Genomic DNA, 19,113 nt, shown 5'->3' on the forward strand with positions numbered 1-19,113 from the left:
TAATAATGATAATTGTAATAATGGGAATAGTGTATATAATAATAATAATAATAATAATAATAATAATAATAATAATAATAATAATAATAATAATAATAATAATAATAATAATAATAATAATAATAAAAATAAGTACAATAAATATTTTTGATTGCAGTGAGTGATGATTCAAGGTGGGCTGGTAAGGTGGGTGGGTGGGTTATCCGTGGCTCTTATCATTCAGCAGGTGGTGGGTTGCCTCACCCACTTGGCAGAATGCTTAATGATATCCCTATGTGGTTTAGATATACAAAGATACTGAAACTGGAGATGATTTCTTGCCGACTTTCACGATGATGATGATAGTGATAGGGTAGTATAATTGTTGTTGTTGTCGGGGGTTGTGGAGGTAGTTGTGATGATGGTGGTAGTATAATTGTTGTTGTTGTTGGGGGTTGTGGGGGTAGTTGTGATGATGGTGGTAGTATAATTGTTGTTGTTGTCGGGGGTTGTGTTAGTAGTTGTGGTGATGGTGTACCTTCAACAGCCAGTACTAATATTAATAAAGCATCACTCCTCACCGACTGAAAATAGGTCAAAAGCTTCGGTTGAGTGGCGATAGAAAACGGGGATGTCGAGATGGGTGACAATAATAGTTGTGAAACATAAATTAATTGGCCTTTTGTAAATGTACTTTCGTCACTTTACTTCACCAGGAATTTATTGTTTTGTTGTATTATTGTTTGTCGTTTAATTGAAAGATAGGGAGAGAGATTAGTGAATAGATATACAACAAAACAATAAAATAAATCTTAATCGTTTTACAGTCTCCTTCGCCATACAAGTACCGCCACCATTCAGTCCTCGGCCGCTGGCAATACTAGACCGTCTCTTGGACACGCCCACGTCACGCACGCGCTTTGGTACACACATGCGCACACACACACACACACACACACACACACACAAATAATAGACAATATTCACAACGCACTACACATGAGATTCTCTCTTTCTCATGGGAGGAGTTCGGGATGCTGAGAGAGAGAGAGAGAGAGAGAGAGAGAGAGAGAGAGAGAGAGAGAGAGAGAGAGAGAGAGAGCAGACGTGAGTGGCACTAGAGAAAACGGTTGTTATACACCACCAAGACTGACGGGGTAACTTAACTGTGGCCGGTGTACTGCGGTAGGTGTGTCATCCACCCTAGAATCTTTAACTGTAGAGACGTGGACTTTGATGTATTTTTATCACTGGTCTATGAGATAGTGTTGTCAGTCAGCCGTGAACAGTACTGCATATTAAGTGTTTTGTTTTGATATCTTTTAGCGGATGCATCTCCAAGGCCAACCTGTGCAACCCTCTGGGCCTTGTTCTCATATATGTAAATTGATCAGACGAAAATACTGTTAAATGGTTAGCGTTTTTGTTAGTATTAAGGTTAGGTTAGGTTAGGTTGTGTACGTTTGTTTGTTGTGGGGAGGCGGTGATCAATGTCGTGAGGTTAAGAGGCCGCGACCCACCCACGTTACCTCGTCACCTACTGCCCCTTCCTACACCTGGATGTCCCTTGACCCTATTACCTTCCCTGAACAACCTTCCCACCTCGTCTAGTATAGCTTCCTAGGTGATGGGAGCAGTCTTGTTGTTTACATGGTAGCAGAGGTAATTAATAGGTTTTAAAGTAACTACATATATCGGTAGTGAACGGTGAGGTGCTTAAAGCCTGTGTGGTTAATGTTCTCAATAACCGGAGTAGATACGAACTTTGTAAAATATTTTTATAAGTATTTTTTGTTTGACCTGGCTGGCTGTGATGGTTCGTTCGACCCTTGTGTTTTGGTATTACTGTCTCGAAGCTGTTCTGTCATTCTGTATCTCCTGTCCGAAGGGTTTGGTGGACCACATCCCAACTAACCTAACAGGGTATTAAGACGAGATACGTAACCTGTTGGGGTATTTGTCCGTGCACCGTTTTTAGTTATTTTTTTAACATTTAGAGTAACGTAAAAACCCTCTTCTGCAGCTTTGGTGACCCCAGGTTACCTTTGTGCCCTGCAGGTGTACAGCCGCCACCTCAGCTGTCACCTAAATAATGTTGGAGTTGTTACCAATTCACTCGCCAGAGGACCCCAACAGTGTCCGAGCATCACTGGCGGGGAGTTGTGTTGTTGTTGGTGACGCTGAAATTAAAGACCAGCTGGATTTTATAGTTGAAGAAATACATCATTGATGACAATTACATTACACGTGTTGTGAGGAATGACTGTGTTTGGTTGTTTACACTTGTCATCACCACCACCAAGTCCACTTCTTTCCGCCTCTTACACAAGATTCCTGTCTCAATGATTTTAATATAATGTAATGCAATGTTCACACCTCCATGTTTTACTAGTCTTGAAAATTAGCTTTAAACATACAGTTTGGAATAATTATTCGAAACTGTATTGATATAGTTATGTATACAGGAGATACGATAACTGATAACTGCGGTAATAATGACAAGTCGTACTTATAACTTCAAGTTCATTTTATTGTTACGGTCATCACCTGCGTTTGTTATCTTACTTTGTTATCCGGCGATGAATATAACGTTAGACATCTTACTCAGGGGAGAAGATAGTCCCACTTTGGGGTCACCTTGTCACAAGTGAAGGCCATTGTTGGCAAGCCATGTAACCTTTAGAGCCAATTTCACGGCAGTTTCTTGTTCTTCAAAGCTTTCACTAGTGTGCGACCGACTTATGAGAGGAGCAGAGTATCGATAGAAATTCTTAACAACAAATATATATTTTCACGGTTAGGTTAGGTTTTTATGTACCCCAGAGTGAATATGTTACGTTAGGTTACAAGGTACCCCAGAGTGAATATGTTACGCTAATGGGTTGGTTAGGTTAGGTTACAAGGTACCCCAGAGTGAATATATGACACGTTAATGGGTTGGTTTAATCACAACTCAATTTTAATGGCAATTTCATTTTCCGCTGTAAAACATTAGCCGTGTGTCAAGTTAAGTGAAGAAGCTATTAGTAACATGTGTCTGTTGTGAATACCTGCCACGAATCGAGGAACGTTTGTAAACATTCAGGTAACGTTTTTATACATCCTTCAATAGTAGTCAAGCTGGGAACGTTTTGAATCAGTCAGGAACGTTTTTTTTTTAATACTTTCGTTGCATGTCAAGTGGCTAACGTTTCTAATTATTATCTTGATGTCAGTTGGGTAATATTATATATATTATATATATATATATATATATATATATATATATATATATATATGTATATATATATATAATGCATGCGCATCATGTGTCGGTAAAGTATGTTTTTTAAATATGTCATGTATCAGTATAGAAACGTTTTTAAGTACACGCCATAATTGTCAATAAAGAAACGTTGTTTTTTGTTGTTGTTTTTTTCTAATCTCCGCCTTGTTATAAAACCTTTTTAAATATCCAGCATGTGTCGGGAAGGAAACGCTTTAAATATACGTCGTATCATTACGGAAACGTTTTTTACATACGTTATGTCTCGGTATAGAAACGTTTTAAATATGTCACGTGCTAGGAAGGAAACGTTTCTGTTTTAAATATCCGTCATGTTTCCAGTATGTAAACGTTTTGAAACATCCATCAACATTTGAGGAACGTTTTAAATACCTGGCATCCGTTTCTAATTATCCGTCGTGTGTCAGGTGATGTTTACGCTTATGAATATCCTTAGTGTGTTATCTCATATCCTGATTGGTGACGTGATTGGTAGCTGGAGTAGTGACGTGATTGGTAGCTGGAGTAGTGACGTGATTGGTAGCTGGAGTAGTGACGTGATTGGTAGCTGGAGTAGTGACGTGATTGGTGAGTTGGAGTAGTGACGTGATTGGAAGCTGGGGTAGTGACGTGATTGTTAGCTGGAGTAGTGACGTGATTGGTGAGCTGGAGTAGTGACGTGATTGGTTAGCTGGAGTAGTGACGTGATTGGTTAGCTGGAGTAGTGATGTGATTGGTAGCTGGATTAGTGACGTGATTGGTAGCTGGAGTAGTGACGTGATTGGTTAGCTGGGGTAGTGACGTGATTGGTTAGCTGGAGTAGTGACGTGATTGGTGAGCTGGAGTAGTGACGTGATTGGTTAGCTGGGGTAGTGACGTGATTGGTTAGCTGGTGTAGTGACGTGATTGGCAGTCTTGACTCCTCCCCTCCCTCCATCATGGTATAGAGACAAACAGGAAATTCAAATAAACGGAAAAAAAAATGTTTTGGCGAAGTAAGATTGATTGTGATGATAGACGGGAATGAGAAATGAAAACAAGATTAAGTTAAGCAAAAACCACAAGGGCTTCTGAAATGCAATGTTATATACTGTACTTTAGCCTAGACACTTTCAGCAGACAGGGGAAGGAGATTAGAGGTTCTTATAATATACCGCTACCTGCCGAACTGATAAAAATAACTAATTGATAAATAACTGTACTAAAATAGACTGGAGAAACGAGATAAATTATTGAAATCTAAAAAAAAAAAATACAATAATCTGACTGTATGATCTAGGTTTGAAGGGATAATGATAAAGAGGTGTTAACAGGTAAACATATTGAAGTTAGGAGGGCCAAGGGGAGTCAGAGACTAGGTTGGATGAATGAAATTAAAAGCTGTGGTCCCTGGAGAGAGTCAACATCAGGGAGGATTGGCAAAGACACCCCCGTAAACGTTTGGCGTAGAGGGCTGTGGTAGCCAACCCTCAGACGTGGGGGTGGCACCTTTATTAATTGGTACCAACATTAGTACTATCTTGGCTGGTAGTCGTGTGGTTGTATTGTAATTGCAATGGTAGTGTTGGTGCAGCAGGATTAGTAGGAACAGCAGTAGTTGTAGTGGTAGTAATAGTAACAGTAGTAGTAGTGATGTGTTAATAGTAATAGTAGTGTGATAGAATAGTAACAGCTGTAGTAGTGTGCTTGCAGTATCAGTAGGAGTGTGGTAGTAGTAGTAGTAGTAATATGGTAGTAATGGCAGTAGTAGTTGCAGTGTGGTGGGCTTCTACAAGAGAGTTTTGTGATGTGGTTGTCTATTACTACTGTAAGTCGTAGTAGTAGTGTGGTAGCAGCAGTAGTAGTAGTGTGGTAGCGTGGTGGGTGGCTGTGTATTGATCGTGCTGTGGTGGGGGGCGGGTGGGTGGTGGTGGCGGGGTGGGTGAGGGAGAGAGAGAGAGAGAGAGGAGGGAGAGAGAGATTGAGACGGTGGGCATCCCGGCCAGTCATGCCGCATCCGCTCCTCCACCACCACCACTACCTTCTCCAACACTACACTCTTCCTCCGACCCTCTTCTCCGCCAATTCTATCCTTTCCTCCACCGCCCTCTGGCCGTCTATCCTTAGTGTTGGAGTAGAGTAGACCCGAATAGAAAGCTCTCCTAGTAACTGTGTCCGTCAGCCTCCGAGCCGTGGCGTGTGTGTGTATGTGTGTGTGTGTGTCGCCTCCACCATAGTGCTCTGTTTGAACCCTTCCCGCTGGTGGTGATAATGGTGATGCCAGCTGTGATGGTGATGCAAGTGATGACCATCAGCACCAGCAGTAGCACAAGCAGTCGCCAGTAGCGTAAACCCTTTCTTAGTGGTGATGTAAGGCAGTATAGTGAAGCGCCATGATGTGCTGTTTCTCTCTGTATGTGGATGATGGAGGCGCCCCGTGACCTCTATCACTTGACCTGGTCTTGCACTGTGCGATCCTCAACCACCCTCACCCCAGTCGCCCTATGTAAGTCCTTTCTCTCTCATTATTTATACTCGTCGCTGTTGTTGCTCTTCATGTCCCCGCCACCTTTCACTAATGCCTTTCAGGCTTTTCGCTGGAGGTTTGCAGACGTTCAATGAATTTGTCAGTGCGACTGTGTCCTATTGACGGCATGTTTTGTTCACTGTTTTCCTCTGTTAACAGGCTGGAAAGATGTTTTAATTATCGTATTGGGATGTTTTGCTGCTGTGCCACACCATTTGACATACACTATTGTCATGTCGCGTATTAATGTAATTCCCGGTTGGAACTTTTCTGTGAATGATTTTTCATTTTTTGCAATATGTTGTTGCATGTTTTCATAATAATTTTATTTTTGTATGTCGTGTATGTTGTGACATGTTTAATTGAACGTTCTTTGGCTATTCCATATATAGTACTCGAGAGTATTTCACAGCATGGTGCGCGACGTTTTATGGAACTTTTTAGACATGGCAATCAAACACTGACGATGTCTTCTTGAACATTTGGTTATACCGAACGTTTAGCAGAGCTTGTCAAAACGTTGGGAAGACTGACGTAAATATTTCATATGGTACATTGAGCGGTTTGCGGTACTTGACTGAAAGGGCAGCGAAGGTCAGGCTGATATTGACCACAGATAGCTGGCAAGTGCTTCAAGTTATAACGTAATTGACAGTTTTAAAGGATTTCGACCGTTTCACTTTTGAGGGGAGGGTTGGGGGAGGGGGGTGCGTCAGCTGATGTATTAAGACGTCCTTATCAGTTCTTAAGAATCTCTGTACTGGTGCATTGTGCTCGTCCAGTCATAAGTTTGTGGTTTAACCCTGTGATGCCTTTCTGATCTTACTGGGATGAGTGAGATTTTTCTGTGGTTGTGTTACGTGATTGTGGATTTGTGTCAGGTGTGCCTTTAGTAGTGTTACGTGTCCCTGTCTGTCCATTAATATCGGGGTTAGTTTTTCACTCGATAAACTTACCCAAAATACTCAATGTATTGGATTTTGGTTTTGAGGTGAGTCTTTATATAGGATAAGCACCTGGTTGTGACAGTGATCGCATCTTTTTTTCAGTAACTCTGGTTGGTCTGTCTTCTGGTGACGTCACTGTTTGTTTACATTTCACCATTTATCACTCCTTCGTGTTGTATTACTCCAGGTGTATCCCCAGGGAAGGTGGGAATGGGGATTACACTCCGGGTTCACTTAAAGCTTTGTTTGTTTACCGTCATTCATAATTTTCTTAGATTTACCAAAACCTTGATCCAAATGTACTGTTTGTTCCTGGTTATGACTGGGAGGTACACGACAGATTATGGGAGGTATGCGACAGATTATGGGAGGTACGCGACAGATTATGGGAGGTACACGACAGATTATGGGAGGTACGCGACAGATTATGGGAGGTACGCGACAGATTATGGGAGGTACGCGACAGATTATGGGAGGTACACGACAGATTATGGGAGGTACACGACAGATTAACGAAAATATTAGTATTTACAGTTATAATATTTACTAAGAGCAGACATACTTATATTAATTGTATATGAAAGTGATGATTTACCAGGTATATTAATCGAGTCTGTCTGTGTTTTTATTTACGAGACGAGAATCGAAAATAGAGCTGAGATTATCGACATGTTGACCTGGAGATGTTTTTAAATAAATGGCTGGGAACGTTTATCATGGTGAAGTAGAAAATATTATTGTGGTTGTGATATAAACATTTGTTATGGAGCTTCTGGAGTGTTTAGATTTTTCTCTAGTTGTATTGGGAATGTTTATATATGAATTGAATTGGGTTTCTTTATTTCAGTAGAAGAAAACGTTTGTCTGGTTCATCTGGAAATGTTTATCCTTGGACCGATCTGGAAACGTTGACGAGGCCGAACTGGAAACGTTGACGAGGCCGAACTGGAAACGTTGACGAGGCCTAACTGGAAACGTTGACGAGACCGAACTGGAAACGTTGACGAGGCCGAACTGGAAACTTTGATCTGGCCAAACTGGAAACGTTGATCTGGCCAAACTGGAAACGTTGATCTGGCCAAACTGGAAACGTTGATCTGGCCAAACTGGAAACGTTAAGCTGACAGAAGTAGAAAGATGTTTTCCTGCTTCTTTCGTAACTAAATCGTTGAATGGCTGATCTGGTACATATGATTGTAGTGGAACGTTTTCTCGATCTGTTCCTTAATTTAAACGTTTCTATGATTACACCGACATTTTTCTGAGTACTGTATACTTGTACTTTATTCAGTGTTTCTCTGTTTTATTTCACGTTTCTTTATTTTTACTTAACGTTTATTTTAGTTTGATTTGAACTCTCGGGGTTTTGCTTAAACGTTTTTATTTGTTTTATTTTTGTTTTTATTTAAGAATGTTTGGGACTCAATAATAATAATAATAATAACTACTGTATAATTATAAGAACGACAATAATAATAACGATAAAATTAGAAAAAAAAATAATAATGATAATAATAATCATCATTATTATTATTACCATCATTATCATACAGTATATCATTTAATTCAATTTATTTATTTTTTAGCTCATTTTACTCCAATATAATTCACATCGTTTATTTTTTATGTTGCAATGGAATTTTCCCTCTTGCAATGGATTTTTTTTTGGGGGGGAAGTTTACGTATTGCATCTCTTATCAGTGATGGGGTGTTTATCTTTCTTTATCTAATATTTTTGTTATACGTTATCTTTATACGTGGTGTTATCTTATACTGTTATCTTATACGTGGTGTTATCTTATACTGCGGTGTTATCTTATGCGTGGTGTTATCTTATACGGTGTTATCTTATGCGTGGGTGTTATCTTATAGTTATTTATCTTTATTTTGCGGTGTTATCTATACGTGGTGTTATCTTATACGTGGTGTTATCTTATGCGTGGTGTTATCTTATAATGTGGTGTTATCTTATATGCGTGGTGTTATCTTATACGTCGTGTTATCTTATGCGTGGTGTTATCTTATATACGTGGTGTTATCTTATGCGTGGTGTTATCTTACACGTGGTGTTATCTTATACGTGGTGTTATCTTATACGTCGTGTTATCTTATGCGTGGTGTTATCTTATACGTCGTGTTATCTTATGCGTGGTGTTATCTTATACGTCGTGTTATCTTATGCGTGGTGTTATCTTATACGTCGTGTTATCTTATGCGTGGTGTTATCTTATACGTGGTGTTATCTTATACGTGGTATTATCTTATGCGTGGTGTTATCTTATACGTGGTGTTATCTTATACGTGGTGTTATCTTATACGTGGTGTTATCTTATACGTGGTGTTATCTTATACGTGGTGTTATCTTATACGTGGTGTTATCTTATACGTGGTGTTATCTTATACGTCGTGTTATCTTATACGTCGTGTTATCTTATGCGTGGTGTTATCTTATGCGTGGTGTTATCTTATACGTGGTGTTATCTTAAACGTGGTATTATCTTATGCGTGGTGTTATCTTACGTCGTGTTATCTTATACAGTACTGTGCCTTTTGTTATCTTATTCTGTAATTTTATCTAAAGGTGAGCGACTAGTATTGTAGTGTGTGTGTGTGTGTGTGCGTGCGTGCGTGCGTGCGTTAAATGCCACGGTGAGTTGAGGTTAGTAGTTATCTGGTGTAAACTACTGTCGTCACTCATGTCATTCTGTCTATCTGTCTGACCTTTTATAATCTTTCTTTCCGTCTGGGGTGTGTGTGTGTGTGTGTGTGTGTGTGTGTGTGTGTGTGTGTGTGCGCGCGCCTTGATATCTGTAGTTGTAGCCATGTCTGTTTGTCGTAGGTCCATCCGTCTGAGTGTCTTCCCGTCCATTAGTTTGTCTGTACTCAATCATCTCTCGCCAATGAATCTCGAATTACCTAACCCTTGAGTACCATGGCATAACCCCCTAAGTCATCATGCTCGTGGGGTTAAGGCATCGTACTCAGGGATTTATGGCATCGTACTCGGGTTAAAGGATCATAATCGGGTTAAGGATCGTACTCCTGTGCTTAAGGCATCGTAATCAAGTGCTTATGGCATCGTACTCAAGGGGTTTAGGGGTGAAGGATTCAGGGCCGCAGGAACAAGGTCAGGGTCACAGTCTTGATGTGTTAATGGTGTGTTGTAACGTCACCACGACCGCCCCCCCGCCCCCCCTCCCAGGACCTCTGGTGGGGAGGGGTTAAAATTATTGGCTTTATTTATGATTATTATTTTTGTGCGATTCTTTTAATTCTTCGTTTGAGTGATATTGTTTTATTGTCTTCTTTTATTATTTGTTATTTGTCATTATCATCATCGTGTCTTATCTTGTTATCGTTGTTATTGTTTTTGTTATTATTATTATTATTGGTAGTATTATAAAAAAGTAATGGTAGTAGTATTAGTAGGTTGGAGGCCACATTTGAAAAAGTACTAGTAGTGGTAGTAGTAGTAGTAGTAGTAGTAGGAACGAGAACGACAAGAGAAGGGCATATGGGGAGAGAATTCAGAACGTTGATCAAGGCAGCTTCACTCCTCTAGTGTTCACAACCTCTGGTGGGATGGGACCAAGTGCAAGATGCTTCTACGCCAGACTCGTGGAGGTGATCTCCGAACAGAAGCAGCAGCCCAGAAGTTATGTTACAGCCTGGTTGAGATGTCGACTGTCCTTCTCTCTCTTAGGTCGGCTTTGCTCTGCCTATTGGGGAACGAGAGCATCGGCCCCAAAGCCGACAACAGTTGCAGATATTGAGGCAACAGTCACTGAATGCCGTATAGATCTGCGGCTCAACTAACTCAACACAGCTAGGATAGCTACTTATGTATTAGTATATTTAATTTTAAGGTAATAAAATGGTGGCGAAGGTGTGGCTATTGGGGGAGGCTGGAGGCCAATAAAAAAGAAGTAGTATTAGTATAAGTGTTAATCTTAGTAGTAGTAGTAGTTTAAGTGTTCGTCTTAGTAGTAGTAGTAGTACAAGTGTCAGTCTTAGTAGTAGCAGTAGCAGTAGTAGTCATAACATCATGGGGGTTGATAATAAAGTATATGTGGAAGCCAAAAATCAGCATCAAGGTAATTAAACCCCAAAAGGTAGACCACAGACACGTGCAAATATTCAGGTGTGTTGGACAGGTGTAAATATAGCTCCCAACACACCTGGATTTTTGTACAGGTATAAGTTCAGGGGTTCAGGTATTTTTGTGCACTCGCTAAATGTGTGTTATAATATGGTGTGCGGTAACCAAATGGCTCTACGATGTTTCCTGTGGGCAGTAAATGGTTTTGGTAATGTTTATGCCATCACCAAATGTTTCATAAAATGTTCCATGCGGTCAAAAATGTTTGTGTGTGCTTAAGGTTTTTCTGCTTCGTGCGGTCACTAAATGTTTGTGTAATTGTTTCTGCGGTCACCAGTGTATGGTTTTACATCATTATGAACGGTGATTAAATGTTTTGTTGGGTGTTGAGTCAATATGGTGGAGGATGGTGTGTGTCCAGAGTGAAGGATGGTGAGCAGAGTGGAGGATGGTGTGTGTCCAGAGTGAAGGATGGTGAGCAGAGTGGAGGATGGTGTGTGTCCAGAGTGAAGGATGGTGAGCAGAGTGGAGGATGGTGTGTGTCCAGAGTGGAGGATGGTGATGTTTGTGTTGACATTTTACAGTGTTCCTGCTCACACGGAAGTTGGCGTGGCAACTCTCAGTGTTGTTGTTGTCGTCAGTGTTGTACGGTATTGGCAGTGTTACTTTATATTGACATTGTATTATCAGTATTATAGTATACTGACTGATTTGTTGTTGAGTGTTGCATTGCATTTAAATTGTTGCAGTATATTCGCAGTGTTACATTTGTTGCAGTGTATTAAGTATTAGTGTTGCAGTATCTTGAGAATATAGTGTATTGGCTATTGGTGTACTGACAGTGGAGCAGTGTTCTGACAGTGTTACAGTGTACTGACTGTTGCAGTTTACTAACAGTGTATGACATTGTTGTCATTGATTGTTAAAGTGTACCTACAGTGTAGTGATAGTGTTGTTGACTATTATTGTATATCTTTGCGTTGTTACACTGTTCCGAGACGGTCTGTTATTAATATTGTTACATGTTGACAGTTGTATAGCGTTGTTGATACTGATAACATGACAGTGTAGGTGAACATGTCAGCATTAGTTCGTAGAGTGATTCTTTAACACAGAAGAGTGAAGAGAGTTGTGAGATCTGTGTTCCCTCACCAGAGGTAGAAGGTATTTAAACCAGGATGTTTTGAACAGCTAGAGGTTAACTGATGGAAGAACAACACTTGGTTGCAGGGGGTCCACTTGGGGGTGTGAGGGAGGTCAACACGATACATTATTGATATAAAAGACATGGGCCCTCCTGCTGCCCTCTGGTGGTAGTGGAGTGTAGCTCGTCAGAACAATTACTGAAAGTTTCTATGGGACAGTGAGAACGATTACCTGTCCTTGAAGCTATCTGGTTATGTTATTATTGTTGTGTTTTGTTGATTTTTATTCTACACTCAATTGAGGAGACAGTGCCCCAACGCTACACCAGCTCACAGATGATAACTTTATTCCATCTGGGAGAACAGCTGGTTTACAAAGATGGTTGCCACACAGATGGTGTCTTAGTATTTTAACACTTAAGGTAAGGGTGGTGCCTTAAATATCGGTGTTGTGTGATGGTGACGTCAAGACTATATTAAATTGTTCAGTACATATCACTAGTGTCGCTGAATATCGTAACTTGGCTTTAATATAATTGAAAGAAACCAAGTAAGATGCAACTCGGTGAACTATGCGTACAAGGTCTGTCTTCCTGTAGTGATGACGATGTCTCTTGTGTGGCGTTATAAGTGTATCCTGTCAGAGTGAAGGATCTCGGGAGTGTTGAATCATCTACAGGAGTGAATTAAGTAGTTTGTCACTGAACGGTGGTTAATGTGTAACAAGAAAACAATCAGTTTGCCTATGGACAGAACCTTAAGGGATTAATGTAGCAATATTGACAGAGGCTTCCGTCCACCTTGAACAGAAAAGAAGTTAAAGTAAGAAAAGCCGTCGAGGGTAATTTTACTGGCGAGATTCGATGCCCAGTTCTGTCCATTGTTTTGTGAACGTCAAGAGCTACTGTAAGGGTAAAGCTCGCGTAGTCTACTGGCGGGTTAAGTGTGTGAGGAATGAGAGAGGACCAAGAGCAGAGCCACCACTACAGATGCCACACTGTCGATTACTGAGTGAGTCGTTTCCTGGTGTTGTACTGTATTGGTTACCGTTTCCAGATATATGTTATTAGGGTGAGGGATATAGGGTGATAATCTGAAGGGTTTGATATATTACCATTCTTGGGAACTTGAGTGTTCCTATCTCTCCCTGATGACGTGAAGGCTGGCGTGCGAGGAGATAGTGTGAAGGCTTTGCTTAGCTCAGTGTTACATTGATACTTTTAATGATAATATAACACCATTTCATTGTTACCATTGATGATGACTGTGTTTCTCTTATTGATAACCTGACAGGATTATAGTGTTGTTGATGACCTGACAGTATAACAGTTACTGACAGTATTAGTGATGGTCATGTACTGTGGCTGTCAGGGATATTACAGAGATTAACAGTGTTGTTTTACTGACAACGATTTCTATGTTACTTTTAGTGGCGCAGACGGTAGTAATAAATTTAATGAGTAAGCCTGTGTTTGTGGTGTAATGGTCAGCATCCTCTCCTCGCAAGCGAGCGGACCCGAATTCGATCCTCGGGAAGGGTGATACTATAGGCAAGTTTCTTTACGCCATTGCCCGTCTACCCAGCAGTAATTAGGAACCTGAACGTTAATCGATTTGCGTATCGTATTCCGGGGTAATGGTTCGCCTAGTGCAGTTGGCGAGTTGTCCGGTCTTCTCGGACTATTCCTTGACACTGGGTCATGCAGCTCGTTACCTTGGGGTGTGGTTGTGGTGTTGGTGACAGCTTCTACGCTTTAAACAAATTCACTCCTAGGTGGCCCTTGGGGCGGCCATCCTCGATTTTGAGGGGCAACCATTATTATTATTGATACATACTTTGGTGACAGTAATCATAATGATGATGAAAAAAATGATAATTATGGTATTATTTCAACTGTACATCATAGTAACACTGATACAACATATACTGTACTGTACACCCACCTCCTGGAGTACAGTACACCGCCACCCTGCACCCTAGGTTGGACTGTTGCGTGACCTTCGACCTTAATGAATATTTTAGCAGGACCTTTGACCGCACAAAGAACTGCAAGCGTGACCTTTGACCTAAACAACTAAAGCTTAGTAAATCTAATCTTTTGTTGACCTCTAATGTTTGACCTATGACCTTAATTTTGCGATGTGTTCACCTGAAATCATTTATATATGTTCACTCCACTACGACTCAGAATTACCTGTAACCTATAAGACTATGTAGCATGTATATATGTCACACCTGGATTTTGTATATATTAAGGTTATAAGGTTAGGAAAAAAGTAACTTCCATATGCTTTATCCATGGGTGACCTTCGACCGTTGTATCCAGTCGTTACGGTAGTCTCAGGTCACTCGTATCGTTCAAGGATTTTATTTTCTCTCCCTTGTTTCGTGAGAGTTGTGGTCAGGTATGCTTTTCGACCTGGCCTGACCCTGTTGACTTAAGAGAAAAGAATACCGCAGAAGAAAATACCGTAACCATAGGTAGGGGAAATTTTGTCTGGTGGGATTTGTGGTAGGATTTTGTTGAGTGGTTCAGTAGGGAGTCACTACCACAACACCACCCACGAACACAGGTGGATCATGTTACATCACCAACCACGAACACAGGTGGATCATGTTACATCACCAACCACGAACACAAGTGGATCATGTTACATCACCAACCACGAACACAGGTGAATCATGTTACGTTATGTGGTGTACAAGTGTGAAACGTAAATAAAAATGAGGTAGGTGAGAGAGGATGTACAGTAATTACGTGTGAAGATTCTCTGGATTGAGTCACACTGCTTGGAAGAGAAGGGGGGGGGGGGTGACGCTAGCATGTACGAAATTTTCCTCCCTCAAAAACAAATAAAATTCCCCCATGTTGAAACACCCCAGCAGAGAGTTAGTTATCCGGTGGGGAAAATACCCTGCCTGCCTGATAGCTTAAATTACTCAATGTCCTGTTGCACATTTAGGTTAGAGCAAATGTGGAAGGATTACTTTAAGTTAGATTAGAGAGGATGAAGGTTAGATTAGGTTAGAATAAAAAGGGTTAGGTGAGGTTAGATTCTACTAGGGAGGGTTAGCTTAGGATAGATTAGATAAGGGAGGGTTAGGCTAGGTCAGGTCAGGTTAGGTTAGCTTAGCTTAGGATGGATTAGATAAGGGAGGGTTAAATAAGATTAGGTGATAGAAGGTATATTATGTTAGGTAAGGCGAGGGTTTGATTTAACGTTGTAGGTGAAGGTTAGGTTAGATGTGGTGGGAGTTGACTTAAGTTAGATTAGGTGCGGTGAATCGGATTACATTAGTTGAGGCCAAGTTAGATTTAGTTTGATAAGTTGAGAATCGGGTTAAATTTGGTTAGGTTAGGTTAGGTTAGGTTAGTGTTCAGTAGATAACGTTTTGATCAGGTATGTTAGGTTAGGTTAGGGTAGGTTAGTGTTCCTTAGATAACGTTTTGATCAGGTATGTTAGGTTAGGTTAGGGTAGGTTAGTGTTCCTTAGATAACGTTTTGATCAGGTATGTTAGGTTAGGTTAGGTTAGTGTTCAGTAGATAACGTTTTGATCAGGTATGTTAGGTTAGGTTAGGTTAGGTTAGTGTTCAGTAGATAACGTTTTGATCAGGTATGTTAGGTTAGGTTAGGTTAGGTTAGTGTTCAGTAGATAACGTTTTGATCAGGTATGTTAGGTTAGGTTAGGGTAGGTTAGTGTTCCTTAGATAACGTTTTGATCAGGTAAGTTAGGATCTTAATAATAATAACTATTAACGTATTGAAGGAAGATGGCAGCCAAAAGGTTTAAAACATGTAATGGAGATGATAAGAGTTACATATGGTGACAAAGGGAGTGGGTCAATTAATAAAATCTTTCAGTACAAAGAGAAGACACCTGGAGTAAACACGCAAGTTAACTAAGGCTCTGGTAGTTCTCTCGGTAGTTATAAGGGAACCAGTCTTGTGCCAGGTGGTGTCGGTAGGTCTCTCCTGAAGGCGGTATCCCACAGTCTCACCCATCAGTAATTCTGGTAGGTCCTCCAGGTCACATAGTGTGTGGGAGATTTCTCGTTTCTCATCTGATGTTTTTGGGGAGTCCTTTATTTCCTACTTGGTGTGTGTGTGTGTTGGGGGTCTATTTCTCATCCGGTGTTAGTAGTCTTGATTAAGGCCTTAGCTGGTGAGATCCAAGCCGGCCGTGACCACTGACCACTAAGCATCGACTTCTCAGGAATTTCCATTGTCCAAAACTTGCTTCCAATCTTTTCGAATTGGAATTATCACTAGTGTGGATTAAGGGGGCAGCCGAACCAGGGAGGCAACGCCAATTTCGCTTTTACATCCCTTGAGGCCTGAAGACTGTGTGCAACAACCATAGAGTTAATACTGTAACTACCATGCCTAACGTAACCCGGGGGAATTTACCTAAAAAACAAGCCGGAATTAGTTAACGATAACCCAATTAGCTAAGATCTAATCAACTATGAATTCAGATTATCTAATGAGCTAAAATGACCTCAGGTGTTAAGATATGAGTTAGACATTTAAATATATCATGTGCTATCCTCATGTACCGGAGAGCAGATAGATGCAACTGTGGTAAGGCGGAGATGTTTATAATGTGTTTTGGATTACCTGTATGGGTGGAATTAAATGCGTTAAGCTTTTATATTAGCGCAGAGGAAGTAATCTGGAGGGAGCTGAGTGGATGAGGCAGTAATTAGGTGTTGTTATCGTGTCCGTTTACTGTTGGGACGCGCGAGTGTGGTGGTCCCGTTTCTTGGCTACTGTCTCTCACTGTTGCTGATGACCCGTCCAAGTGAACTTTGTTTGTTTGTTTGTTTGCTATTGTGTAAGTTTTTGTTTGTTTGTTTTGTATTGTTTTGCATTTGTTAGAATAAGATAGAAGGCACATTTCTTTCCTGGCTGGTGGCGTTACACATTAATATTTTATCGTGAATTACCGAGTGACCTCCATGACTCTACTAGTCACTCGGGAATAAGTTAGCTACTGTTCATTATGTATTTACCGAGCATGTTATGGATGAAGCTCCGTGGTCTGTTTATGCTTCTCTAAATTTCTTACGGCTCGTGTTTCAACCTCGTGAGTGACGTCTGTTCATACGTGCGTCTGGTGTATATGTTGTGTATTAGGCCGTTTATTTATACTAAGTTGATCCTCAGGGTAACGTGTCCCAGACTCTAATACATTACCGTGAACAATATGTAAATGAGATATTGATAGGGATGTTTTTTTTTCCTACGTCTTCCTGTTGTTTTCTTTGTGTGAGGGAGTCTATCTGTAGATATAAATCATGTTTGATAAAATTGTGGAATGCGTCACTGTTTTATGAGGTTTACCTACTCACACGGTGCGGGGTGTTTGTGTCACGCTTAACCTGTACAATATCTTGGAGACGTGAGCCACTGCATTGTGTCGACTCATCTGTCATGGTTTCATTAGGACCCATGAATTAATTATCATGTTTGTGTATTTTTAATCATAATATAAATGTTTTTGACGTTATATTCTATTACGTTTCAAAATTTACATCGATTTACGTTTTATTACGAATTTTTATTGTTAAGCAAGTCTGCCAACTCCTGAGAATGGAGTTGTTGTCACTACTGTGCCTTAACTGTTGTTGTTTATTTTGTTACAGAGGGCGTGGCGGGGAGCGGCGGGGAGGGCGCGGGAGGCACCGCCCCCGCCGGTGGAGGCTCCTCCCCCGTCACCAAGCGGAAGGGCTTCTCCAGGTAGGTCATCATTCACACCTCCGCTACCCCTAGGTCCTTGCCTGTCATGACTCCTTAGCTTCCTCTTGACACCTGTCATGATTCCATCTTGACATCCTATCAACATGTCTGTCCGCTCTGACTCTCTTATTCCCCTCATCATGTCCCCCTTTCCCCCATGACATCTCCTGTTTCCCCTCATTGACCCTGACCTATCCCGTTTCCCCTCCATGTATGTTTTCTTCCTCTCTTTACCCTAATTCCCCCCTCTTATCGTCGTCTCCAGCACTCTCATTGCTTATCATTGTCAACTCCATGTCCAGTTATTGCTGACACTCCTTCCCATGTCTCCTGGGAGCCTCTGTCATCTCCCATGTCTTTCAACTAACGTCTTCCTTGTCCAACTGTAATATCCTTGTCTTCTCTGTCATTTCCCTTGTCCACCCCAATGTTATTTCCCATGCCTTCCCCATGTCATGTCCCTTGTCCTTCCCTTGTCCGCCCCTACCCATCTCTTCCTCGGCCACCAGCATCTCGCCCCGGCTGTCAGTCTGGAGACCATCTCGTAGAAAAATCAATACTCTCTCTCTCTCTCTCTCTCTCTCTCTCTCTCTCTCTCTCTCTCTCTCTCTCTCTCTCTCTCTCTCTCTCTCTCTCTCTCTCTCTCTCTCTCTCTCTCTCTCTCTCTCTCTCTCTCTCTCTCTCTCTCTCTCTCTCTCTCTCTCTCTCTCTCTCTCTCTCTCTCTCTCTCTCTCTCTCTCTCTCTCTCTCTCTCTCTCTCTCTCTCTCTCTCTCTCTCTCTCTCTCTCTCTCTCTCTCTCTCTCTCTCTCTCTCTCTCTCTCTCTCTCTCTCTCTCTCTCTCTCTCTCTCTCTCTCTCTCTCTCTCTCTCTCTCTCTCTCTCTCTCTCTCTCTCTCTCTCTCTCTCTCTCTCTCTCTCTCTCTCTCTCTCTCTCTCTCTCTCTCTCTCTCTCTCTCTCTCTCTCTCTCTCTCTCTCTCTCTCTCTCTCTCGTGTAAAAACATAATTCCCAATAAAGGGTAAAAATACCGCCATTCAAGTAGGAAAAATGCCGTCACATGAAGGTTAAAATACAGAGATTAATGGGTTAAATACCAGCCGTTAAAATATACCCACTTGGAAATACTACCTCATTGGAAGAATTACCGACTTGTAAGAAATAGTTTGTATTTTGACCCCCAGTTGATCCTCTCTCCCCACACAACGTTGCCTTAGGACTTAAATATCCCCCCTTCCCCGCTTACCCCTCCTCCACCTTCTCCTGGCATCGTGCCGATTGGACTCTGCCAAGGACATAGAGGTGGCAAGGAGAGGGCTGAGGGGAGAGTGTATGGGAAGGGCTCAGGGAGGGTGTAAAGAACAGGGGGGAGGTGGCAAGGAGAACAGGGGAGGGCATGGCAAGAGAACAGGGGAGGGTGGCACAGGGAGGTG

General features: G+C 41.4%; 1 protein-coding gene across 1 annotated transcript in view; it reads left to right on the plus strand.

Moving 5' to 3' along the window:
• Positions 1–19,113, plus strand: part of LOC121867918 (triple functional domain protein-like) — a gene marked incomplete at its 5' end in the record, with an annotated part of 297,912 nt that overhangs the window by 152,981 nt on the left and 125,818 nt on the right. Inside the window, 1 exon segment of the mRNA XM_042368057.1 lies at positions 17,591–17,684. Coding sequence (XP_042223991.1) covers positions 17,591–17,684 — 94 coding nt within the window.

This window comes from Homarus americanus, unplaced genomic scaffold (genome assembly GCF_018991925.1).
Source record: "Homarus americanus isolate GMGI-L3 unplaced genomic scaffold, GMGI_Hamer_2.0 scaffold37032, whole genome shotgun sequence".
In the NCBI taxonomy this organism is placed as follows: Eukaryota; Metazoa; Arthropoda; class Malacostraca; order Decapoda; family Nephropidae; genus Homarus; species Homarus americanus.